The sequence below is a fragment of the Maylandia zebra genome, linkage group LG14 (assembly GCF_041146795.1).
Source record: "Maylandia zebra isolate NMK-2024a linkage group LG14, Mzebra_GT3a, whole genome shotgun sequence".
NCBI lineage: Eukaryota > Metazoa > Chordata > Actinopteri > Cichliformes > Cichlidae > Maylandia > Maylandia zebra.
In genome coordinates this window covers 14,109,550-14,135,972 of record NC_135180.1, presented here as the reverse complement: position 1 = coordinate 14,135,972, position 26,423 = coordinate 14,109,550, and the positions used below count along the sequence as shown (strand labels likewise).

The following is a 26,423-nucleotide window of genomic DNA, read 5'->3' as shown; positions in this document are numbered from 1 at the left end:
GTTGAAAACATGTTGTACACTAAAGAGAAAGTTTCCTTTTTTTAAATTCAGAAACTTCTTCATGTTACGTTGCACACTGCTCTCTAATGAGAAGCAGTGTAGTATAAAATCAGATCATCTTGCCAGTGATCAGGATGAAAGATCCATGCTGGTAATAGCTCAATTATTTGATAAAGTGACTAAATGTAATGCTAAATCGCCCCAAAAATTATCATCAAAGATAAGAGCCTTGTGTTTTGTCGGTTTACACTTACTCGTGTAAAAGTGGTCTGATCACTGTGCTTCCTTTCGTATGTGCCTCAAACATCAGAGTGTATAGATAGGGCAGGAGGGTGTAACGGATGTTCAGAACATCCCGGGTTGCAGTGGCGAATGCCGCATCCCAAGAAACAGGATCTTGCCTCTAAAAGAAAAACAAACAAACCATTAAACATGATATTAACAAAATTTGTATTTTTTAAAAAAAACTGTTGGACAGTGGTAACTAAATACAGAACCTAACAGCACATGAATGAATACACCAATCACCATTTACCAAATTTTCAAGGGATTTTTTTCCCTTTTTTAATAAACTTTTAGGATCAAGTTGGATCTGATCTGATTTTTTTTTTTCATTTTCTTAAATGTAACTGTCTGTGTCTATGTTTGTCTCCGGCAAACAGACAAATATATTGTTTTTGCGCTTAGCAAGTCGATATGCGTCGCCTTTTGAAAGAAATTAAAAACACAAATGCAGTGTTGAATTAGCCTATTGATCTAGTACAGCAATGAGTTGTTAACCACTGGCAAACATTGACAAAGAGACACAGCACCCCATCAATCACTGGCTACAGTGTTTCACAGTTGTGTGAATTTTTGCTGTCTGGATTATCTAGAAGCTTATATGGCTGTGTGTCTGGGTCGTGCACTGGAAGACTCAAAAAGATAAAGAAACTTAGTTTGATTGGTGATTCTTATGCTGTTTTCCTGCTCTCTGTTACAGTGTGCTGTGTATGTATGTGTATACATTATATTACTCTAAGTACTTTAGAAGCTTATCAGCATGTGTTAATCTGTCTAAACATCATCACAATATATTCAGGTTAACAGTTACCAAATAGCAGTCCTAGATATTTAAACCCTAGTTTGGGTTTAAATACCTGGGACTCTCCACCTTTTGGTTGTAGAACTGGAGAAGGCTCTAGGATGCAAGGTGAAACAATTTCAAAAACATGGTTCAGTCATCTTTTTCTAAAGCTCTTACACTTGTACCTAAAGCCACCCAAACTCTCTGATAATGAATTTAGGGGATGCCAATATTGAAACACAATTCGTAAAAAAAAAAAAAAAAAAAAAAAAGGCCAAACAATTTTAAACAAAAGCACATAAGAATTACAATAACCAACATAAAATATCCCCAAACTTGTTTCATACAATCTAAAACACCACACATATATTGCATGGCCTGACAGTTATACCACTTTCTGCAAAACCTTCAAGGTAGAATTTTCATTCATAGAAAGCGAGAGATGGGATTGATGGAGATGTGCAAGAAAAGTGGGGTCCATATGCTATGAATTCATATAATTTATAGTGGCAAAATGCAAAAGGAAAAAGGCAAGACATTCGCTCCTTCAAAGAAAATAAAGATGCCATCTGTTTGGCTGCATTACCCATTCTTATATCCTCCTCAGTATATGGTCATTCTTTTCATTTTATCTGTCTCGAATCTACCCCCTCACCTTATCTAATAAACATCTGAGTTTCTGTTTTGCATAGCTCATATCAGAAAAAGAAAATATATTTAGATGAAGAGTAATATGTCCCTTTGGGTGAATAACAATATACATGACTCCAATATAACTGCCCTGCTGAAGCAAGGCTTGGTCGAGAAGGTCTCTTGTTTAATTAATTTTGTTCTGATATCACTGTGGACACGGCAGTATATTGCTAGTGCGGTGAAAATTATCTAGAGGTCAACACTAAAAGTTGTCTGAGGGCAAAGAGACACTAGGCGTGACGGAGCTCTGGGAATGACTCTGCAAAAACTCTCCTCTCTCTTTCCGTCTCCCCTGTTTCTGACCTTGGATACCCTCCAGTCTGGTTTGTGCTGTTACATACTTCGTTGTCAAATGGCTTGTTAAGCAGACTAGATGTTGCAGTCACTAACTGCCTGATGATTGCATAGCTTTTATCTGGCTGTGCTAGATAAAAGCCACATTTTACTCTCATTCAATACATTCCTTTTCAGATTTGTGCTTCAAAAGTGGTAAATAGTTTCTTTTCTTTTTTTTTATCTTTTCCCACCTCTCACATCATTATTACTAGCCTGTGTCAAGGCCATTTAACTTACTCAATTGTCATCTTGTGTACATCGCCACTGATTTATCCGTAGTTTGTCTTGCTTTCTCTCAAAGCATATGACTTCCTCAGCTCTTCCTTCTCTTTTTTTTTGCATGTCAGTATTTTCCCTGACAGGTCTTCTGTTTTTTTGTGTGTTTTTTTTCTCCAGGTTGCTATAAATACACAGTGTGCATGCTCATCAGTTCTCTCCTAATACCTCTGACTTTTTCTCTCTCTGACTTCACAGCTTCCTCTGAAATTGTCATTTTGAGCTACCCTCTCCTGCCGTGTGAGTACTTTTTTTCTGCCAGTTTTACCCATGTTTAAACATCCATTTGCAACCCATTATTAAACGATTGGTATCATGGCGTGCATGTGTGTGTGGAGGTTAGGTGGTGTGCAGTGGTGCCCAGATCACCTTGAGAATTCAATTATATCCCCACTCCATGTTGTTAAAAAGCACAGGCACTGACCCACACACACAAACACACGCCCACATATACATACACAACTGTGTCCTGTCTAGTATTGCAGACTGTAGAGCAGAGAAATTTCGCCTGGTGGGATCGATCTCCGGACGGGCGTTATTGGATTTCTCAGATGTGTTCCAACGCTTTTAAAGGTCAGCGCTTGAATGAATGCCACCAACACAACACCGCCGAACAGGTCTATCCTTCTGTGTGTTTGTGTGGGTGTGCACGTATGTCAAACAGAGATTAAGAAAGAGATGGCAAAGGAAATAGGAAGTAACTTAGTTTGCACAAAAGCTGGTATGTGTTCGTAATATATCAGTAGAATTTGACCCCATATTTTCAGAACACAAACACATGCTGGCTATAGGAGAATTCAGATGTAGTGAGCACCTTGATTTGTGTCATTTAAGGCCAGAAGAAGCAGCTCATATACCCTTCATCCAACATTCGGAGCTGAATGTTGTGAAGTTTAATCTTAGGCAAATGCAAGTTACAAGATTTCATGAATATAAAAACATGACTACTTTTGGATATACAATGTCATAGTTTTCGTGGAATTGCTGATATTTTTTCCCCCAGATGATTGATATTTAATTTTTACAAATGCAATTTAAAAGTTGAACAAAAATGTATTAATGTATATTTAAATCATTACAACAACATTATATTTTACATATACACTGCACTGGTGACATTTAATCTTGTTTTTGCTCTTATATACTCATGTAAGTAGCCGATGCTGTATCTTCTGAAGTGTGTTTAAGGACATTTTATGTGCTTTTATTCAGTGGTTTAAAAAAAATTGTTCCTGGACTCCTGGGCATAACTTCACTTTATGAAACGAAAAGTATGATTAAAAAAAAAAAACAAAGACCGTGAGGAAGAAAGTACGGAAGAGGATTAGGGCGCCTTCCAAAAAAAAACAGTGGGTACGTCTTTCTTTTTCTTCTTTTCCAGAATTCTGAGAAAAAAAGTCCAAATTCAGAGATTAAAGTCAGAATTCTGACTTTTTTTCTCAGAATTCTGGAAAAGAAGGAAAAAAAACATACACACTTTTTTTTCTGTGACCCTAATCCTCTTCCGTAAGAAAGACACCAAGTCCATATATAAACATTTTTTATATATTCTCTTGAGTCTACAAAAGTTTATTTTTAATTCACTCACCGGGTTACCCTTGCCATTGTGGTTGCGTGAGTATGGATAGAAGGCACCCAGCTGTGACCAACGAAGACACATCTCATATTCAGCTGGATTAAAGAACCCGCATATGTCTGCCCCGGTCTGAAAGAGACAAAGAGTCTGAGTTTATCAATGTGTGTGTGAGGAGATGGAGATAGACAGAAAGAAGAAACATGTGTATCAAAGAGCAGGTGTATCTACAAAGAACTTCTGATCTACAGGAACTGGGGTCATGGTATTTTAGTTTATTTATTTTGCAATCATCGTGTTTCTGAGATGTCTTTCCATCGTATAACCTTGCAGCTGGGCTGGACACATGCAAATGAGTCTTCAATTAAGAATCAATAAGGTGTCAGTTTATAACTATTATTGGACGGACAGAAGGGAGAAAAGACAGAAAGACAATATGCGAGGGGAGAGGAGGCGCAAAGAGAAAAAAGCAAACAAGTAAAGACAGAGAGAGCCAGGACAAGAATATAAAATGTACGATTCATTCAGGACTGCTAATTTAATAACATGTCCTGACGGAGTAATACATGGGAATTTTAGTGAGGTGGGGCTTCTAGTCGCATGCTTCGCGTTGTATTTCACAATGTCCTCTGATCAAATGGGTCAAGCAAACAAAATAACATAATTCAAGCTACTGTAATCTATTTAGCGAGGGCAAGATCGCTCAATAAGATTACATCTTGTCAAAAGCCGGACAGATGATGATACTTACGTAAGAGATGCCAAACAGACTGAACTCCATCATACCTGTAGAAGAAAGGAATATGGAAAGTTGTGGATTTGTATTTTTTCTTTTGTTTTGGGTTTTTTGTCACTTTTTTCTCTAAGTAAAAAAGACCCAAATAATTATTGTTGAATACCATTAATTATGAATAACAAGTTTTATCTTAAAGAAAACAATTATATCTGTATGTACCTATAATGGATTTGTAAAGCTGATCCCAACCAGAATTGTTGTCTCCAAGCCAATGTCCAACCCATTTTCCACTAGAGGGGTAGGTGGACCTGGTGACCACTATGCCTCTTTTACCTGTCACATCCAGAAGGGCACTGTGGAAAGAAGAAGGACACAGAAATTTGGAAATAAATGGATATGGAAATAAACAACCCAATATCACAAAACGTGTCATAGAAACACCAATTCTGCATGTCGATTTCACACTTTGCCTCTGCAGAAGCTGCATTACCAGCAGGGGGTGATAATATATTTAAAGACAAAAAGTCGCTCGTGAACCAAACACATAGAAAGTATATTCCGGGGTTCTTAATCGCTGGAAATGATTAAGCTGGGTGACTAATATGTATTTACATGTAAATTAGTAGTGTCTTTTTAAATACTTTTCTAGCTTTAAGATATCAGTGTTTTACCTTCCATGTCTGGGTTTCTGATTTAGATTCATCATCAACATCAGCATTTCTTTGGGATGATTTACATTTCTCGGGTGAAATGGCCTGGATGTTGTGATTATTATGTCATAAAACTTGAGCAGCTCTCATATTTGTTGAGTTACATGGATAGCTTATGCTTTCATGTTAAAATAAAATGAAAAGAACTGTGTTTTTGTAGGCGAAAAATGCACTTGTTATATATAAAACAATACCGTATAGCAGCTTCTGAAGCTGGCAGGAAAGAAAACAGCAATACACAAAAGCACATATATAAAATACACATAAAACCACACACACAAACAGGCACATACGGCACACATACAAATGCATATATACTTACTCATAGGTAGGCTTGGAGTGGGACCAGCCGTAGAGGCTATGGACATCATAGTGTCTGACTCTTCTTCCATCACTGAGTATCTGTTCACTGTTCATACACAGAGTCTTATGGTTTAAACCAAGATGTTTTGACTCCAAGGCTGCAAAATGCACACACACACACACACACACACACACACACACACACACACACACACACACACACACACACGCACACACACACACAGCTTATGTTGATATTGTTAAATAACCTAATTATTTCTCATGGTAAACGAATACTGTAGTCTGTCTTACGTGGCATATATGGCGGATTTTCCAGAACTGGATCACCAAGACACTTTCCTCCAACTGTGCCATGGACAAAACTTGCAGGCTCATTCATGTCCTTCAAAAAAACATAAAGTATAGATGATGGAACTGAAAAGAAAATCAGGTAGAATCAGTGGTAAACAGAAACAAGGTGCCTTTATTGGATTTTCTATTTCAGGACACTCACGATCCAAATACCATCAAACTTCATGGTATTCTCATAGAAATCTTTAATTTCTGTGTGCCACCAATCTGCCGTTTGGTTCCGGAAAAAGTCTGGAAATGCGGTGTATGACCTATAGAGCTGGAGATTAGAAGAAAATGAAATTATGAAAACTGAAAGAGCCCAGTAATGATTAATGTCTCTCTCTCTCTGTCTCTCTACACATACACACAAATATATACACACACATATATATGGAATACAGAAAATATTGTACCTCTACTTGAGTATCCCAGTCCAGACTTTCATCTACAGTGACATTGGGATAATCAGGCCACACCTGTAACAGTTATAATATAAATATAATAAAAATAATGATAGCACAAATGATTGCTACACAACATGCACAATCTCTCTTTTTCAACACAGCAAATCCTGAAGTATATATTGTTTAACTTTTTGTGAACATTCATTCCTTCTTACCTTCCCCCACACAATGCCATCACTGATGGTTTGGGGCCATTTGATGAAAACATCTGCTGCTATCCCTCTCTCAAAAGCTGGATAGGGCTGGGTCTCATTACCTGAGATGGCGGGATCCTGGAATTGGAAATGCACAAGTGTTGTGTATTCAGTACATGAGAGAATGCAGATTTTCAGTAAGATGTATCCTTTATAAAATGGAAATTACACTACATTTGACAATAGAGTCAATCAATTTTATTTTATTATATTTACATCTGCCTTGTGTTTGCTAATGATTAAGCTTTACTTCAATGTAAAGATCTCAATATCTTATTACCAGAATGAAGATGAACCTCATGCCCTCGTCTCTCATGCTATCAACCAGGGCAGGCAGTCCTTGAAAGTCTTTGTCCAGGACAAAGTTAAGCTGACGCTCCATGTAGTCAATGTCTGCATACTGCACATCCTGCAAAAGATGCCAATTGAAGCTTAAAAGAAAATTTAAACTAACATTTTGTTGCATGTTCATTTTTGTGTACAGAGTTAGTAGATACAATTACGTTTAAATTAAAGCTGTTTTTAAAAACACATTTCTTACTAAACCTCTAAACAGCTAAAACACTTTGGATACAAATGATAATAATAATAATTAAGATAAGATAAGATAATCCCTCGGGTGGGTTCCTCTGGGAAATTCGGTCTCCAAAAGCACAGCACCGACAGAAGTTACAGAGTTACAGAATATTATATATATATATATATATATATATATATATATATATGTATATATATATATATATACACACACACACACACACACACACACACACACACACACACACACACACAAATGCAGAGACATATATAAATAAAATAAAATATACGAAGGGGATAAATAGAATAAAAAATAGGAATAAAAATTAAAATACAAGTGGATTGCACATTTCAAGTATAATTAATTAATAAATAATGATAATAACAACTGATAACTTTTCATACACAGGTGTCATATGCTGGGCTGTAGCGGATAAATATGTCAAATCGGCTGCTCTATTCTTATAATGCATGCTACACATGGGATGTAGGAGACGTGAGAGTTTTATTTGTTTCTGGGTCTCATTTCTTCCAATGAAAATAACACTTGATCTGCTTTGGTTGCCTAAAATGTCTGTGGAAGATTAAAGCTGGCTGGTGTATAAAGCTAGCTGATGTGTAGCATTTTTAAGTATCTGAATTTTCTGCAATCCTTCATTCCACCTAATGATGCAGGAATCTTTTTGGTTGGTGTCAGCTTCTTGCAGGTTAGGGCTTTGTGAAAGCATATTCTGGGGATCACTTGATTATTGATGGAAAGTCTTGTGTTCTGTTCTGCATAATGAAGAGGATTCGGTTCTGGCCTGTTTCCTCATAGGACATCTTTGGCCAAAATGTTACCCTAATATGCACTTCAGTTTTCACTGTGAGGAAATGTGTAGTACAAACTGGAAATGTCTAGAGGCTGTGAAACATACAATTGATTGAATTTCAAATAAAATTATAGGTCACATTTGATTAGGTTAAACTGGATGTACCCAGTGTAATCCACAAAGTCCACGTCTCCATTTTTCTTCTCCCGAAAACCCAATTTCATGTAATTCAGTTACAGGCCACATACAATCATTATACTGCAAAAACATAGATACTGTGTTGGGTTTAGTTCTGTCTGTTCCACTGAGTGTATGGCTCTGCACTATACAACCTACAATGGATAAGCTTTCAGGTTGCATTTGTCCAGATGAAGCCAATGAAATAATTCCTTGTGCAGTTGCACTGACTGAATGAAATCAGACAAAAGCAGACAAATATACTGCTATGTAATTGAGCCACATGTTTTATAGAGAGTATAAGCATTGTGTCCTGCAGACAGAGTTCCTTAAGTTGTTTCACTTGCTCAGAAGGAGGTGTTTGGTTGGCAGGTGAATTTTTTAATTTATCAGAGAAAGAAGTTAAGAAACGTACAATTATTGTTCACCAATCTAAATAAATAAATATGGGATTGTCTTAGATTTCAAAATATAATGTCAAATATTGTCAGAACATAATAGTTTGACTGTAGAGAAAGGGGCAAAGCACTCTTTGAAGAAACAGGATCACTTGGATCCAAAGCATTAGGCAGGTTTGTTCTATAAGAAACAAAAAAAGCATCTTCACCACAGATAAAGGATTTGCTAGATAAAGAAGGCAGAACTTCAATCAGCAGCGCTACTGTCAAACGAACGCGGTCTAGTAATGGTCTCAGAGGATAAGTAGCAATCTCCAACCATTTCTCAAGAGAGAAAAAAGGTCAAACACTCAAGATGGACTAAATCATACTGAAGTTGCACTGTGTAATTGGAAAGAAGTTATATTTACCAATAAATCCAAATTACAGAACCACATCAGTGTATGTAAGGGGACCAAAATGAGGTAAAATGATACTATGGTGTAGCAAACCCACAGTGCTACCAGTATTCAAGTGATGTAGGTATTTTGCCTACTGTTTAGTGGACATCTGGAACAGATCAGTTTTTTAAATAGCTTTCTTAATTTATTCTCCTTCTTCTGCTTTTTTGTTATTATTTTGTATGTGTTTTTTGGTGTATAATAAGATTATTTTCATAATTTATTTCCTGAGGAAAATTCTACGTGTCAACCTATCTTGGTTCCTTTGGAAGGATCTTACAAACATACTTTTTCTGTTTCTCACATGTTATGTTAAATAAATAAAAAAAAGTGTTTAATATAAACAAATATAAAACTATACATGTGCGAACTTTCTTTGAATGATATTTTCTGAACTGCATTTAGTTTGCTGGTTTGGTGCTGTTCTTATGGTGATTTCAGACATCTCGAAAAAAAAAAATCTTTCACCAGGAACTTACATAGGGGATACCAGCTGTCTTCATTTCTGTGTATAGCGTTTCTATTTCCTTGTCATTCGCGTAACCATAGCGACAGAGCTGGAACCCAAGGGACCAATAGGCAGGTAGAACAGGTCGTCCAATCAACTGTTCAGAAGAAAGCAAACAAGGAAACCAAAACAGTTAAGCACAGGCAAAAGTTGTTTTGCAGGAAAACGGGACAGTGTCCATAAAGTGTTTGTTTGACTATTTGTGTCTGTGTGTGTGTATCACTGTGTGTGTGTGTGCATATGTGTGTTTAGATTGGCTAAATGAGAGAGCGCAATGAAGCGAAGAAGTCACAGCTGCTGCAGTCCATCAACAGCGGCCCAGGGCCAGACACAAAACACACAGGCGCACACAGGCACAAACAAACCACAAGTCCAAGAAGACTTACTTGAGTGTACTCCTGCACCACCATCTCAGGCGTCGGACCCATGAACACGTAGAAATCCAGGATGCCTCCCAGAGTTCGGTAGGTTAAAGCTGGACTAGGCAGTAAAGTCACATCTGCAAACAAAGCATAAAAGAGATTTTTGTTACTTAAAAATTTATATGTTACTTAGAAATTTACATGAAGCCTAGGTGTGTGTGTGTATGTGTGTGTGTGTTTCCACTATATATTTTAGTGTTTAAAGCATGCATTCAAGAAAGGAGGGAGAAGATGCAAAAGTAACAAACGAAACATTTTATTTCATTTTGGTACAGTGTGTACTAGCATAAATAGCAGTGTACAGTAATGCCGACAAAAACTTTTAGTGAAGACATTTAGACTACAATATTCAGTCTAATAATCCAATAGGTTACAAGCACGATGTCACAGAAGGCATAACTATCCTCATGAGAAATGTGAGGACAGTTTGTGTGATGCATGTCCATTTGTGTTTCATGGGATGAATACAATATACAGAGGCAGCGATGCGCTTACTACATTATGCAAATATCAAAGCAATTGTTCTCAAACCTTATAAGATGCAATTCATCATTAATTATTAAATGCTTACTTGCATACATAATTGAGCATGACTGTGTGTACATGTGAAAGTGAATGGATGCACTTAAATCTGTGTATACGCATGACCTGGCAATAGTGTTCATGCGCAAGTTCCGTGGGACTCTGTGTGTGTGTGTGCTTCTCTCACCCATAGCATTGCTGTTTAGCAGCAGCACACCGTGAGCATCAGCTGTATTCTCAAGACCCATATAGAAGGGATGGACTCCATAGCAATTCATCTTGTACTGTAGGAGAGAGACAAAAAAAGTAAGTATCAAGTTCACAGTGTGAAATGGGTGAATGCTGGTTAAGGAATTTCCCTGTGTGGTTTGTGCTAATGCTGAGTTCTGCACAGCTTTGTTTTTTTTTTAGCACATTTCTTTTCACCTGACAGTACATTTCTAATTTTATTTATGGATATGACAGCAACCCAGCTATAATGGGCTTGCTCCCAGCACTCTCTGTATTCTGAAGTTTTCCCCAGAGTGAGTAAGAGAAACATATTCCTACAGCTATCTTCTATGTAAATTAACGTGCACATAATAAAAGTTTTAAATATAAAGTTTGAATGCTAAGTAAAGGAGCCAGTTAATTATGAGAAGACTGTAGCTTGTTTGCTACCATACTATTCAATGCCAAGTTAGTGTTCCTTTAGTAAAAATCCAAGAGGTTCTCTTGTCTTCAGTGCTTAGATTAGAATAGAACTAGTCAGACATGGCAAAGACAGACAGAAAGGTGGTGGGGGACAGGGAATCTGCCACTTTCAGATGTCACTATCCTGAGACTCATGGGCACGTTACACTCTATCAGCCTCTTGCACTTCTGGTACATAAGAAGTTGTTGAATTGTAATACAGTGTCGCTGAGGACCTGCTCTGCCTTTGTGTCACTTGTGTTTAGATGTGTGCCTCTTCTTGATAAGTGTGAGTGTGTCCTTATGGCCCTGGTACATAGTGTGATGGCTGTGGCTTAAGAGGGAGAAAGGTCATTAGATAATTCACTAACAACAGAGTTGAAGCCTTGTGGTCTCTCTCGACTACTCTGTCATAACAAATGTGCAGACACGGATTTTCATTCTGGAAACATTTACATGGACTCTAATAGTTCAACCATGGACACTCTTCAAAATAAAGCAAAATTTGGGTTAACCAGTTTTTCAGGTGCCTTACAAAACCTTTCCTTCAAATACTCTGGATTTCTACATGCTTAATGACTGAAGATGCCCTCTCCACAGTATATTTTAGCTCTGATATACCAAGGATTCAGCTATTATTTTTTAAGTGTTTCATTATCCATCTTTAAATTATTTGGCCTCCTCCCCAACTTAAATTTTCTTCCTCTCCAAGAAGTCCCATAACAGTTATCTGAACCCTGTGGTGTAATCTTAAAAGCTCAGCAATTACCCTTGATAATGGTTGTTTGTTTTAAAATGCACCTTAAAACACACATGCATCAACACTACAATGAGCGGGTGGAGGGAGGTTTGGAGTCTTCTCTCACCCCCATTCTCTGCGACCTGCTGGAGCAGGGGGGCTAGGAGGAGGAGTTGGCCGTCCGACTGCGGTCTGGAGTGTGGAGCCTTCCTGCTGCTGCGGAGTCGGGGCGGTCTGCCTCCCCCCACCGCAGGGAAAAGGGAAACACCACCTGGGTCTGGGTGCAGTTCCCCCCTCCAGGGGCGGGGGCACCTAGACCCGGTTTGTAGAGTACGCTTGGGGAGTGTGATCGTGTGTACAACGTCTCTTTATGTCTGTCTCCACGTTGGTTGAGTGTGGAGTAAGTGCATATGAGAGCATGAGGGTGGGAATGGATGTTTGTATCTGTGTGTGCCTGTATGTCTGTGTCTATATGTCAGGTTGGGTGTCAGGCGCCACCTCTCTGGGGACATCTCAGGCCCTCCAAGGTTTGGAGGCCTATCTCCCCCCACCACCACTTCCCCTGCCAGTGGCGGACCCCCTCAGACATCAGTGCGTTGGTGGTTCTTTGTGTCCGGGGATGGGCATCCAGGTACACACCGGCTCACTCCTTGGCGGCCGCTTATCGGGGCCTGGAGCCTGGGGCTCGCTCGGGCCACTTCGGAGGTGGGGTGCCCCCGGCCTCTCGGCCTGGGGCTCAGTCACTCAGGCGCAGCTGGCTGCCGGCGGAGCTCACGGGCGCGTCACTGCAACTCCCCCTGGCTTCTGCTCCGCGGCTGCTGAGTGAGCCCTCATCTGGGACTCTCCTCAGCTCTTTCCGGGACAGTGGCGCAGCTGCCCCTCTGTTGGTCTTCCTTGGTCTCTTGTGTTCTGGGGGCCTCTGGATGTCTGGAGTTTTGATCTCCTCCACACCTGCTTCATGCCCTGGAGGACGGGGCTGTGGCCCCCCCACACCCTCTAGCAGATTATTACATGAAGGAACCTTTTAAAAAAAAAAACACAAGCGCGTCCATGCTCACAGGTGTACACACGGGTGATCACACCCACAAACTACACCCTTTTTGGCTCCTACCTCAAAGCACACTGTGTTCTGTTGATCTTATGTGCTGCACAATAATGTTTAATATTTAGTATTTACTGTCATATTCCCATATATCATTGTGATGTTGTTTATTCTATTACTCTTGTTCTCTTCTGCTTGCTTTCTTTTTTCTTTCTCAGCAGGTGACCCAGGTGATTGATATATGCATTTTTTTTCTCTGCCCGTTCTGTTGGTTTTTGTCTTTTGCCCTTCTCCCCCGTCCCTCTTCTCAGCTGTTTCTCTTTCCCTCTTTCTTTCTCCCCTTCTTTCCCCCAGTCAAGTCTGTCCCGTATTCAGTAAGTGAAACTAAAATAAACAATAAAAGGTGAATCAAATGGACCATTACGGCAAGGCTGGGATGGTCAGTTTGGTAAAGTAAATCCGTTGGGCATCTTTCTTTGCCTTTAGACAACAATTCTGAGGGCAAAAGAGCCAAACGGGACAGGCGAAAAAGAAAAAAAAAAAAAAAAAAAATTACCCTTGATAATGGTGATGTGAACTATATCCTAACTGACCTTGAAATTGTGATGACAAACCTGATGACAAATGGTCATGTCAATAGAAACACAAATATCATTAATAAGAAAAAGAGAGAACTTTACATAGTCTAGAAAGTGGTTTACTCTTCACAATTTCTACAAGTCATATAACCCCCTAGGACCTGGCGTCCACATATGTGGACATCACATTTTGGGTTATTTAGACCAAAATACTCAATTTTGCTCTACAAGGGCCTGATATCCACTTACGAGGACATTATACTGCTACTGTTCTATCAAAATTTTGAACGAATATCCTCATATGTGGCTCTTATTTTTTTAAAAACAAAAATAAGGTAAAAAAAAATCTGGTAATTCTTTGTTTTTACATTCATCGCTCCCCAATGTGCCCAAATATCAAAGAGAAATTAAAAATGCATGCCGTGGAAGATTTGGGGTCTTAGGAGGTTAAAGAGACTCACTGCATAACTTTTACATATGTCATAGCAAGCATAAAAATGGTTTCAATGAAACAATGAAACAAACATTACGTGTTTATGGTATACTTACACCAGGAGGCTGGTCCTTGGAGAACATACCCCAGGTATGATAGTTTAGATCGTGCTTAAAAGTTTTATGCTCTGTTTCCCCAAAACCATAAACATAATGAGATGGCAGTCTAGTTGTCACTTGGATGAACATGTCTGAGAAGGTAAAACCTGGCACAGATGAATCCCAACTAGGAGAAAAGATAGGGAATTAAACCAATGAGAGACGAGAGAAAGAAAAGAGAAGGCGTGTGGTGGTTGAGGTAAGGAGTAGTCAAAGGTAGTAATTCACATTATGTTTAAATAAATAGGCATAAAGACCCATGGGCAACTGCAGGCACCCCTTCAACATACATTTTAATTAGTAAAATTTCAGCTGACGGTTCCAAAAAAAAACATTGGAGGTTTAACTACAAAATAATGTCACCCTTGCTTTGAAATATTCTTTGAATAGACTCCAAACCTGTGCTGCTTCATGTGACATCATCATGAATGCTGAACAAGCGGAAACAACTTCAGGCACTGATGGACTGAGAAACTTTCCTGAGCATATCTCATGTGACTGCGTAACTGCACCAGAGGGTTTGACTCAGCATTGTTACTTTAATCTTTTAGGATAAAAGAGTTTCTAGTTGAAATAGTTGAAATGGAAATTTTAACCTATTTTTGACTTTATTACTTGGTGGGACAATTTAGTATTATTTAAGAAAAACTGAGAATATCGATCTATCTATCTATGCTTTATCTATTTATGCTTTATTTAACAAATAAATACAAGTGTTGAAAACCCATTTTAACACATGAAAAAAAAATTCCATTAAAGAAAAGCCTCAACATACCTAAAACTTTTGGATACTCACATTATAGTCCCGGTGCTATTCCTAATAATCTGGATGCCGAATGGGTACTTGACAATAGCGACCCTGTAAAGCCTATTGCTCTCTTCAGTCTCAGGAGTTGTAGGAACCGACAACTCCACTGGTACCTCATAGCGATCATCATTTGGGTCATAGATCTGCATGTGGAGGAATTGTTATTGCATCAATTTATGCACATCAATCATGAATCAATTATTGCCCCACTACGTGAACAAAACAAAAAAATAGGCACACACCTTGAATTGCAGCATGTCACTGCTGTGATATTTAATGTCAACACGGAGTGTGTCAATATCACGGGACTGTGGACGGCCACTGCTCCTGTACTTTGTGTTCCGAATGATATCAATTGTCATCCCCTCATTACTTTCCCTTAATGATGTGACATTGTAACCATAGTTTTCTGGATAGATGCAATTTGGGGCACCTTCAATGGCAATTGGCTATGTAGGGAAAAAAGAAAACATAACGGAGCACTATGAAATAAAGTTTCAAGACTGACACCATCAAATCACCAAAAGGCTATGTTTAAGTGTCAATTGTTAGGAAGGCAACAAATCAAATGTTCAAACTGAGATATTGTCATTGCATTTCTAATATGTGCTAACTTTGAATTTGATGCCAGCAACAGGTTTCAAAGAAGCTGGGTAAGTGTAAGTGTTTGGGCATTGATGATGCTCATTTACTGCAGTTTTGAAAGCAAAATGTTTATCCAAATATGCTTCATTTGGATTTCTGCTGGTCTGCATAGTAGTATTTGCCATATAATGAAAGCATTTGCACTTTTCATCATTTACCTTTAACACAGAATTCCAACTATTTGATAGAAAAATTAAATGATATGTGTATGTTAGCCTACGACATGAGAAATTCAGTAGGCTACTTACATCCCAGATACAGCCTCTGGCCTCGCACTTAGCCTGATCTGCATTGTCCTCTGGATGACAGTTAATACGTAGTACTTTCCACTCTACCACATACGTCTCCCCCAAGATCAAGTCAAGGTTCTGCAGGGTCAGCACCTGTGGATTGGATAAATTTTAAGGAAGGAAAGTGTTTGTGCAGGGATTACAGAAGCCATTGAGAACAAAGCCCAGATCTGCCTGGCGATGTGACTGTGTCATCTTTATGACACATCGGGATGTGGACAGCATCACCGCTGCTAGCATTGCTAAGGTTAGCCAAAGTGTCCACACTTTTTTTTTTCTATTTTTTGTCTATTATGTCTATTTTTTTCTCTTCTTTACATCACTAACAAGTTAGTCACCAAGAACATCCCTAACATACAGTAAGAATGAATTGTTTAAAAATCAAATAAAGTAATCAAATAAAACACATTTTAGCTTCCAGGCTGACTTGTTTAATATTGATTTATATTTTAGTGTGTATGAAACTAATGATCTTTAGCAGCTGTGAGCTATGTTCATTGGTCAGACTAGGCAAAAGGAGACTGATGAACATGACAAACCAGAATTTAGGTTTAACAGCACAGATGCCTTTAACACGCAGAAAATTATTACAACTCAGTGTCTTGTGATAAATGTAAGGTTGTGCCCGTGACCAAGGAGACCTCAAGGATTTACACAAACACTGCCACAGCTACATATACTTGATAGTTGTTACGGCCCTAGCAGGGCCTCCTCCTGAAGGTGCCTGTGTGGGCGTGTCCCACTACCTCCTACCTGAGATGCCACCTTTCCCTCCTGTACAGCTGACTCCCATCAGCAATTAAAGGTATTTAAGCCCAGAGCAGGGTGAGCTCTGGGCCAGAGTGCCATTTTGTGTGGGTACAGCGAGTGAGCTGAGTGTTTCTGCGGTAGTTTCCAGCTAGTGAGCTGTGTAGTGTGTTGTCCAGCTAGTGAGCTGTGTAGTGTGGTTTCCAGCTAGTGAGCTGCGCTTTCCTTTTGACTTTTTGCTTTATTTGACCAACGCCTGAGTTTTGTTTGTGTTTTGTTGGTGTTTTATGGTGATAACGGCTTGTCCGTCTCTTTTAGTTGAATAACTTCAATAAAACTGTTTTATTTAACTGTTTTGCCTCCCTGACTCCTTTTTCTGACCCGGTCACTTTTGTTGCTTCCCCCTTAACGCCTAGACCCCCCCCCCCCCCCAGGGGAACGTAACATAGTGTATGTACATGCAGTTACTTTTACACACACACACACACACACACACACACACACACACACACACACACACACACACACACAACAAATCTAAAAAGTACTGCTTAAAGCGTCTCTCGACACTTTACAGACTCTTGCCTTTTTGCTCCTAATCCTGGGCACTTATTGTAGAATCATTGCTCTTAGTTGTTCATTTTCACTCTTTTTTTCTCTTTCTCGTAATGACATGCCCCCACACACTCTCACAGATGTTTTTTTTTTTTATGATTTTCACCCAATGTAAATTGTTAACATTTGTTACACTTAGAGGCTAACCTTGAAGTGAACAATAATGGTTTCATTCCTGGTCAAACTGAAACAAATGACAGAAGTGTGGCTGCTGTAGAAGTCATCCATTCTGCATCAGTCATGCAATACTAGAGTCTGTGCTTTCTTCTTCTTATTATTATATTAATTCATTGATTGATAATATTGATATTGATTGTTTCCATTAACTACTCACTAAATATATCTGTCATATATGTTGCTTGTTTGTCGATATTAGATTAGAGATTTTCTTTTTATTATTCCTATATTTGATTTTTTTACTCAAAAAATGGTTTCTGCTGCTGCAGATCACCTATAGTCTGACAAAATCTACATTCACGTGTGTTATAAATAAAGACTGTGTGACAAACACAAACAAGAAAAAAAACAATAAAGGTTGCTTCTTTTTTTGCATAATTATGTCTAGAAACATGCTTGTATTTACCTTCTTGGCTCCATCGTAGTCTATATTGTTGTTATCTAATATTGTAGTAGTGTTTGTAGCATCAACATCAGTCACAGAGACGGATGCGGGGACAGTAGGTACCCCAAGGATAATAATGTTGTCAAACTTAAGGTTGTTTGGGTCATTGTAACCATTGTTGGTCACCTGCATCGTCAGTGTTCCCTACAAGACAGCAGACTATGATTATGACACAGTCACATAATTTGACCTTCTAAAAATGATCCCAGATTTGCAAATTGAAAACACACACTAAGTTTAGTGCCATGCACCCCAGAGTAATGTAATGTAACGTAATGTATACATTAAACATCCAATTTAGTCCTCAGTGCAGTTTAAAGCATAAAAAACGTTTGATCCAGCAATACTTTAGCATCCCAACATTGGTCAACCATGAGTGGTAAAGTGGAATGAAAAAGTCAAAATTCTTGGGTGGTTTTGAACTTTAGACTTAAGCTCAGATTGAAAGAAATATTTTGGCTCAATTTGAAAGAAAGGATGTATGAACTTGTGTGGGAAAGTTACCTGGGTAACAGTGAACTTGTAGTGGATGTAGTTGCTATTCTTAACTGTGTCTGTAAAGAGAAGCACACACAGAGCTTTATCTTTGTCACAGCACTTGGACACAAATGATGCATAGTTACACAGCAAAGTGTAACAGCTTCAGCTTGTTGATACGTATGAGCTAACTGAAAGTGATTGGCTAATATCCTTTTTTTGTACTCAAAAAGATAAGAACTTTCATTTGATGAAAAAAAAACGTATCCAGAATCCAGTCAGTGGTAATAGCAATACACAACATACTAGCAAACAGACAAAAAAAAAGAAAAAAAGAAAAAAGGAGACAATACCTCGGGAATCACCGTCATCCCAAAATAGCTCTCCAGCTGCGCTGTCATGGTCATCAAGAGCAATGATCAAACCCATGGGATTACGCCGACTAGTTAAATATACATAAACACACATAAAATTACAAATAGCGTTCACATGAATAAAACAAATGCACCAAATGTAAGAATACAACGTTTGCCATTATGTACATGTTTGTGATAATCTCTCTGTGTGTGTGTGTGTGTGTGTGTGTGTGTGTGTGTGTGTGTGTGTGTGTGTGTGTACCTGTATGTTGTGGTGACATTAGGCTTCTGTGTTGGGAGGATTGCTCCACCCCTGATGTGTAATCCAAGCTTCTCTGCTGGTAGGTACATTTCAACATGCCTTTTGCGGTCTCCCACTTGTTCCATCTGATCAGAAGGATAGCAGAATAAAATATTAATTTAACTGAATTCCCTCTTGTGGGCAAAAGAATCTATGCGATGCAGACTGTTTTTCCTTTTTACTGAAAAAATATAATTATTTTTATACCATACATATGTAGGGTATGTAATTTTAATCACTTTTTACTTCATCGTATTTAATCAGAGTTCACCGATCTTTTAAATCAGTTAGTCATCATCAGTAATTGTTAATCAAACTCTAGTCTCATACTATAAGCAGAGCGCGGGGGGGGGGTATTCACAAATGAGTATGTAAACAACAATTATGAGGTGACCACCCTGTAATTTATAAAAGACAACTGATTTGGAAACAAACTAACACTGGGCCTTTTGTGAGGGTGTTCTCCTGTCTCACCCTTGACAACAGGCCTTATGAAATCTGGATGTTAAACTGGCTTTCAAAATATTATAATGATAAACTTCACATTTCTCTCTGTCTCTCTCTTTTTAAACGTGTCCCTCCATTCATCTCTGGTCCAGTTAGAGCTCAGCTGTTTGATCCCCTGAGGACTAAATCCTCAGAGCAGCCTAAAACTATTTAACAACAAAAATCTCTTCCTTTTCTCCTTTTTACTTCCTTCCTTCACCGTGTCCTGTTTTTTCTCTTGTGATGCTCTAATTCTTTTTTTTTTATCCTGTTTCCTCCATTCCCACTGAGCTCTATGTGAGGGTGTGTCCGGGTGTGCATGTGTCAGTTTCTGTGTGTGCGTGTGTGTCATTTTATGCAGTACAATATGGGCGTGTGTGTGGGCTAGAGTTAGTGGAGCATCTATAAGCAATTTCAGATCTTATCTCCCCCTCACTGTCTGCCTTAAGGAGGTCTTCTCTAGCCCTCTCTTCTCTTTCTCCTCTTAGTCTTGCAATCTTCCTCTTTTCTGCATACTGTAATTTTCATTTCTGTTGCCTCTTTCTCATCCTCTCTATTGTTTATGCTTTCCTCTATCTCTGTGTAATTGCGCTAGCCATCCTTTCCCCTTTCTTTTCATTCAACTCCCATCCCATCTGTTTTGTTCTCATCCGAGTGCTTCTCCAGTATTTCTTTGCTCTGTAACTTGTTTTTCATGGTCATTTTCACTACATCATTGCTCCCCCACCCTTCTATCCTCCTACCCAGATAATCACAGGGGACCAACCAGGACAAGGGGCCGGCAGTAAGACAGCCAATCTAATCGTTCATCTGATCAGTGGGCGCTTTACATCGCCACTGTGACGGCTAAATAAGGTCCCAAAGGAACTTAACACCTCTTTTATCTCTCTGTCAGGGAGATAGTCTCTCTCTTTTCTTCCTTGTCCCCTCTCTCACTCTTTGTCCTCATTCCTACTCTGTCTTATCACTTTAGTCTCTCAGTCTCAAACAACAACTTGAGGGATCAACTTTCATGTGACAGGTTGTGCTTTACATGTTTTTGTGACAAATATAACATGATAGTGATAAGCCCCCCCCCCCCCCCCCCCCCCCCAAATCTATCTGATTTATTTTGATTACAAGGCTTATTATGTTAATTCAGCTCAATGAGATTTTTAAGGAAGCTGTTTTTGATTGAGAGTGTATTATATTGAAGATATTCTATTATTTTGCTTCCCTAAATGGGATTTAAAAACTGCCTATACTGTGATGTCTGAAGTTAAAACCCAGCTTTCCTGCATTGTGGGTTATACACAGTTTTATGACCATCAAACCATAAAAAGAGTGCAATTTATGAATTTGCACTTAACTTGGACAACCTCCAGTAAGCCTCTGGTAGTTACCTTTGCTATTAAGTAAAGTGAACATTTCAGCAAGAATTTAAAGAATTGTGGTTTCTACAAGTGTGTAAATTAATGTATACAACTCCATTAAAGGCAGTAGTTGTGCTACTTTACAAATACAGTTACAGACCCATACATCTAACAGATAGTTGTGCTACTTTAGAGGAAACATTTCCAATGAGGAAAAAATATCCTTACCGTCTCGTAGTCGTACCACCGAGCATCAGGTAGATATGCCGACACCTTATCCACACCCTACAAAAAACACAAGAACACAACACTTGCATGACTATCTATTTGCATCTCCAGAGAAAGTGCCTCGAATAAAGTGAGGATAAAGTGAGGATAGCCCTTTCTGCTATATATAACTGCAACTTAATTGTAAAAATGAAGATAAAATGTCCCCATCAAGTAAACATGTTCTTAAATTGCCTATCATCCAATACAAAGTTTCCACACAGGCCTTGTGACATTTCAGTCTACAATACTATGATGTAAGAGACGATGGGAAAGACGGCATCAAGCAACAACTGATAGGTGACAGCCTTTGATGGCTTAAGGTGGTGGACAGACGGGGGCAATCAATAGACGAGCACCAAGCCTTTGATAGCATTGTCACTTCCCTGTTCTTTGTGACAGTGCAGAACAGAGGGAGAGAGAGAGAGACATTCACAGGGGGCACAGCTAAAGAAAGCGCAAACTACAGGTCCTTCTCAAAAAAATTCTATATTGTGAAATACAGTGTGACAACTGCACAGGCCAAGGCCTGTCACAGGCACTGATGGCAAAAGCATCTCCCTTCCAATTACTCTCTCACCTCCTCTCTCTCTCTCTCTGTCTCTCTCACGCTGTCCTTTTTGTGGACTGTTAAGGTCTGTCATTAGGAACATGAAATAGGGGATTCAGGAGGACAAGAAGAATAGTGGCGAGGCATATTTAAACAATGACAAATAACACCAAATTATTAAATTTGAGAAGTAAAAGAAAAAAACAGGACATAGTAAAAGAAGAAAGACTAAAATATGATCAAATATATAAAAATAATGGCCTGCTAACCAAATTAAATGACTTAACACCCCCTTAAGGGCCACAGATTCACACTTTGACGTAAATCACCAGCCACAACTGCTGCACAGCCTGTAGGATGACAGCCTGGGGAAATGGATGCTCCCCCTATACCTCGTTTTCTGGTGTCGGATTTGCTCGCGGCTCCTATCACTCACACCACTGACTAACGGGAAGGGACTGCAGGACTTAGCATGGTTGCTAACTGCGTTTGATAGGGAAACAGCACGAAGCCTGTATCCTTATTTGGAGCACTGAATCTCAGTTAGCTATAAGGTAAGATTTGATCAGGTGAGCCAAAGATTCATGCTGGCAGAATGATCAGATGGCAGCTGAATTAAATGAGAGCAGCAGAGAGAGAGAGAGAGAAAGAGAGGGAGAGTATGAGACACAGAGTGAAAGAGAAGTGGGATGAAATGAAATGGGATCACAAGGGTGAGTAGACAGCAGCTGATTAAGAGAATGCAGATGAGACGAGGGAGCCAACGTTTGATGAAAGGATGAGCTGAAAAGAAAAAGGGAGAAACGGGCATGAGAGTAGAAGTATGGATGAAGACCAGAGGGGATGACAGAGATAGAGTGCAGGAGATCTCTTCAGTTTATCACAGAGATCAAGGTTAAAGCATTGATTGATCTGCATGATGGAGAAAGCATCATTAGAGAAATGGATAGGCAAGTAGACAAAGGAATAAATAAAGAACAGATAGAGTATAGTAGAGAATAGTTAAAAAGGTGAGTGTAGAATATCAAGGGTTGTTAAAGATCATCCTTTGACCCTTGATGATATCTCTTTATATTGCCCTTCAGAGCATGACACAGCCGTCACATATAGTGAGCATACTCTTGCCACCCGAATCCTTTTGAAATTGCATACAAGAGGACAAAAACACTTCGACGACACTGCAATATAACCCTTCTTAAGCTGATTAATCACATGAAAACAATTTTCATGGTAAAAGAAAATTTACTGTTTTTGTCTAAACAGACAGAAACAGGGGCATCCATTAAGGCGCCGGGCTCTGTACCTGAACATTATTTGCATGGCATTGTTTTCCAAAATGGTGAAACGAAAATTTAGACCCTTTTGTAAAAGTCATAACCTTACATAAATGATAATACAAAAGTTTTAATGTCCATGTATGCATAAATAACTATGCAGACTGGTCAGGATCATACACTATATTGCCAAATGTTTTCACTTACACATCCAAATGACTGAATTCAGGTGCTCCAATCCCCTCCATGGCCACAAGTGGCCACCTATGCATGCTGACTAACTCTACAAATATTTGTGAAAGGATGGGTTGCTCTAAGAAGCTCAGTAAATTCCAGCGTACTGTGAAAGGATGCCACCTGTACAGCAAGTCCTGTAGTGAAATTTCACTCACTATAAAATATTACACAGTCAACTGTTAATGGATTTAAAACAAAGTGGAACCAAATGGGAACTACAGCAATTCAACCATGAAGCGGTAGGCCATGTAGAATCACAGATGCTGAGGTGCACAGTGTGCAGAGGTCACCAACTTTCTGTAGAGTAAATCGCTACCGACCTCCAGACTTCATGTGGCCTTCAGATTATCTAAAGCAGCGGTCCCCAACTCCCGGGCCTCGGACCGGTACCGGTCCGTGAGTCATTTGGTACCGGGCCGCGAGAGTTGAGGCTCAGGTGTGAAATGTATGGTTTTCAGGGTGTTTATCAGTTTTCAGCGTTATTTTGTTATCGTTTTTATCTTTAACTCGGTCTTCATGGGTCTTTTCACATGTGTTATGAATAAATCTTTTTTTCGTTACCGGTACTGGTTTTATTTTGTTGTATTTTTCCGCAACGCCTTAAAGGCCGGTCTGTGAAAATATTGTCGGGCATAAACCGGTCCGTGGTGCAAAAAAGGTTGGGGACCGCTGATCTAAAGAACAGTGGAATGGATTTCCATGGCAGAGCAGCTACAGCCAAGCCTTATATCACCAAGCGCCATGCAACATATCAGATGCTGTGGTGTAAAGCATGCTGCCACTGGACTAGGGCGCATTGAGAAGTGTTCTTTGGAGTAACGAGTCACACTTCTGAGTCTGGATTTGGTGGTTGTCAGAGACCAATACTTGTCTAACTGCATTGTGCCAACATGATTGCTCACCATTGCACAAAGCAAGGTCCATAAAGACATAGATGACCAGGTTTGGTGTTGAAGATCTTGACTGGTCTCCACAGAGTCCTGACCTCAACCTAATAGAACACCTTTGGGATGAATTAGAGCACAGACTGTGAACCAGGCCTCCAACATCAGTGTCTGACCTCCCAAATGCTCTCCTGGAATAATGGTAAGCTCTCAAACCTTGTGGAAAGCCCCCCCAGAAGAGTTGAAGCTGTTATAACTGCAAAGGGTGGGCCGACATCATATTAAACCCTATGGATTAAGATGCGACGTCACTCAAATACATATACATATGAAGCCAGATAAGCAAATACGTTTGGGTATAGAGCAGTGGTCCCCAACCCACGGGCCTCGGACCGGTGCCGGTCCGTGAGTCGTTTGGTAGCAGGCTCACAGTTGAGGCTCAGGTGTGAAATGTATAGTTTTCAGGGTTTTTATCGGTTTTCAGCGTTATTTTGTTGCCGTTTTTATTGTTTACTCGGTTTTCCTGGGTCTTTTCACGCATGTTATGAATAAATTTTCTTTTTTTCGGTACCGGTACTAGTTTTTTTTTTGTATTAATCCGCGACACCTTAAAGGCTGGTCCATGAAAATATTGTCGGGCATAAACCGGTCCGTGGCGCAAAAAAGGTTGGGGACCGCTGGTATAGCGTGTACGTTTAAACGCATGACCTCTATAGGTCAGGCTCTGGAAGATGACCCTATTTACCCAAAGTAACCCTGCAGTTCTTCCCAATGCCACCTACAGACAAAGACAACATTGTAAAGCAAATGTTTAATCCAACTCCTGAATAACTTTACCTACTGTAAATTTATTCAAGGGCATGTCTTCACCATCACAAGGAAGGTCATATTTTCCCCTCCTTGGAGGACTTCTAAACATTTCTCTCTGTTCAATTATCAGGGCACTTTGATGGAAAGCACATTGCTTTTAAAGAGAAGGGAAATGAGCAGTGAGTCATAATTGATGCCCCAACACACCCACTGATAATGGATGTCTTTTTATCCTATCCTGTTTCCAACTGCACAACAGCAGTTGAATTGTGTCTCTGGCTGTGAAGGCATCCCAAATAGGTGCATTTGTCTTGGTTCACAAAAATAACATCCTGCACAGTTGCCTCATGCTTCTTCCTTTCCTTTCCCTATACTCTGTAAGACGTAAACTCTAAAGCATCACAAAGCCCCCCCCCCCCCCCCACACACACACACACACACACACAGTTCTTGTATTAGAAACTTTTTTCACAATTACACTGATTGAAGTTACTTCATCCTCAGGCCGACAATGAATCCAATTCGCTTTCCACTATTCTGTAATTCACGAGAGGCCGCACTAAATTGCTTATTATTCAGGCCACTTTGACATGACCGCAATCACTGCATATGCACACATACATATGTGCCTACAGGCACACACATTTACATATGCAGGCAGCTGCACGCATGCACACACACACACACACACACACACACACACACACACACGCACACACGCACACACCAAAACCCAAGCGCACAGACACACACACACACACACACTGAAACAAACACAAGAGTACACACTCTATCTACACTTCTAATCTGCTCGTAATGAGGTCAGTGCTCTCATTAGAGCTCAGAGAAAAGAGGGAGGGTATGGAAGAGAGAAGAAAGAGGGATGAGAGTAGGGGAGGGCAACAAAGAAAATCCCATGTCATGTTTTCCCAGTGGAGGTCACGCTGTGTGCGTGTGTGTGACTGTGTGAGTGAGTAGCTGTTCAGCTGCAAGACATGTTTCTCCATTTTCTATGTACATTTCTTTAAGTAATGTGTATGATGTCATTTTGACCAAAGTATCTTCATATGTATATGTATTCTGTTTCTGATATGTCTCTCTCTCTGTGTTTTAACTTACTGGATCCAATACAGGTGTGATGAGCAGGTATTTTCCCCAGAGGAACTGGCGATCTACTGTCCAGGTTGCGCTGTCAGAATAGAACCTTGGGCAAGGAAGAATATATATTAAATTAGGCATCTTTGTCATTATGCTGTGTCCAGCCAAAATGTAATTAAACTACAGACCGTACATTTTATTTTCCAGTTTATGGTTTAGAAAAGCTTTAGGATGTCTATGCTTTGTTACAATTCTAAACTTTATCTTAACATTAAATTAATGTTCACCCTTTGATTTTTCCAATTTATTAGTTCATGTCTTACTAGATCACATTTTCCATGTTTTACCCTGGCTGGCTCATTTAAGCTGTGTGGCTACTAATCTCCAATCCGTTTCTTTCTTTCGTAGAGTCATGCATATACTTTACAACTTGTCACTTGGATGCCATTATGTTTTGTTAA

At 39.4% G+C, this 26,423-nt stretch overlaps 1 protein-coding gene across 1 annotated transcript in view; it reads right to left on the bottom strand.

Annotated features, from left to right (window-relative positions):
* si (sucrase-isomaltase) overlaps positions 1 to 26,423 on the bottom strand; it is a 59,178-nt gene that overhangs the window by 8,181 nt on the left and 24,574 nt on the right. The window contains exons 18-40 of the mRNA XM_004561374.4: positions 25,984 to 26,068; positions 21,071 to 21,127; positions 18,966 to 19,090; positions 18,701 to 18,789; positions 18,375 to 18,424; positions 17,832 to 18,014; positions 15,845 to 15,979; positions 15,194 to 15,400; positions 14,940 to 15,094; positions 14,102 to 14,270; positions 10,709 to 10,805; positions 9,964 to 10,076; positions 9,549 to 9,674; positions 6,986 to 7,114; positions 6,667 to 6,783; positions 6,461 to 6,523; positions 6,208 to 6,324; positions 6,006 to 6,096; positions 5,713 to 5,851; positions 4,900 to 5,033; positions 4,696 to 4,730; positions 3,960 to 4,076; positions 255 to 403 (exon numbers count right to left, since the gene is read on the bottom strand). Coding sequence (XP_004561431.4) covers positions 255 to 403; positions 3,960 to 4,076; positions 4,696 to 4,730; positions 4,900 to 5,033; positions 5,713 to 5,851; positions 6,006 to 6,096; positions 6,208 to 6,324; positions 6,461 to 6,523; positions 6,667 to 6,783; positions 6,986 to 7,114; positions 9,549 to 9,674; positions 9,964 to 10,076; positions 10,709 to 10,805; positions 14,102 to 14,270; positions 14,940 to 15,094; positions 15,194 to 15,400; positions 15,845 to 15,979; positions 17,832 to 18,014; positions 18,375 to 18,424; positions 18,701 to 18,789; positions 18,966 to 19,090; positions 21,071 to 21,127; positions 25,984 to 26,068 — 2,682 coding nt within the window. The remainder of the gene's footprint in view (positions 1 to 254; positions 404 to 3,959; positions 4,077 to 4,695; positions 4,731 to 4,899; positions 5,034 to 5,712; positions 5,852 to 6,005; positions 6,097 to 6,207; positions 6,325 to 6,460; positions 6,524 to 6,666; positions 6,784 to 6,985; positions 7,115 to 9,548; positions 9,675 to 9,963; positions 10,077 to 10,708; positions 10,806 to 14,101; positions 14,271 to 14,939; positions 15,095 to 15,193; positions 15,401 to 15,844; positions 15,980 to 17,831; positions 18,015 to 18,374; positions 18,425 to 18,700; positions 18,790 to 18,965; positions 19,091 to 21,070; positions 21,128 to 25,983; positions 26,069 to 26,423) is intronic.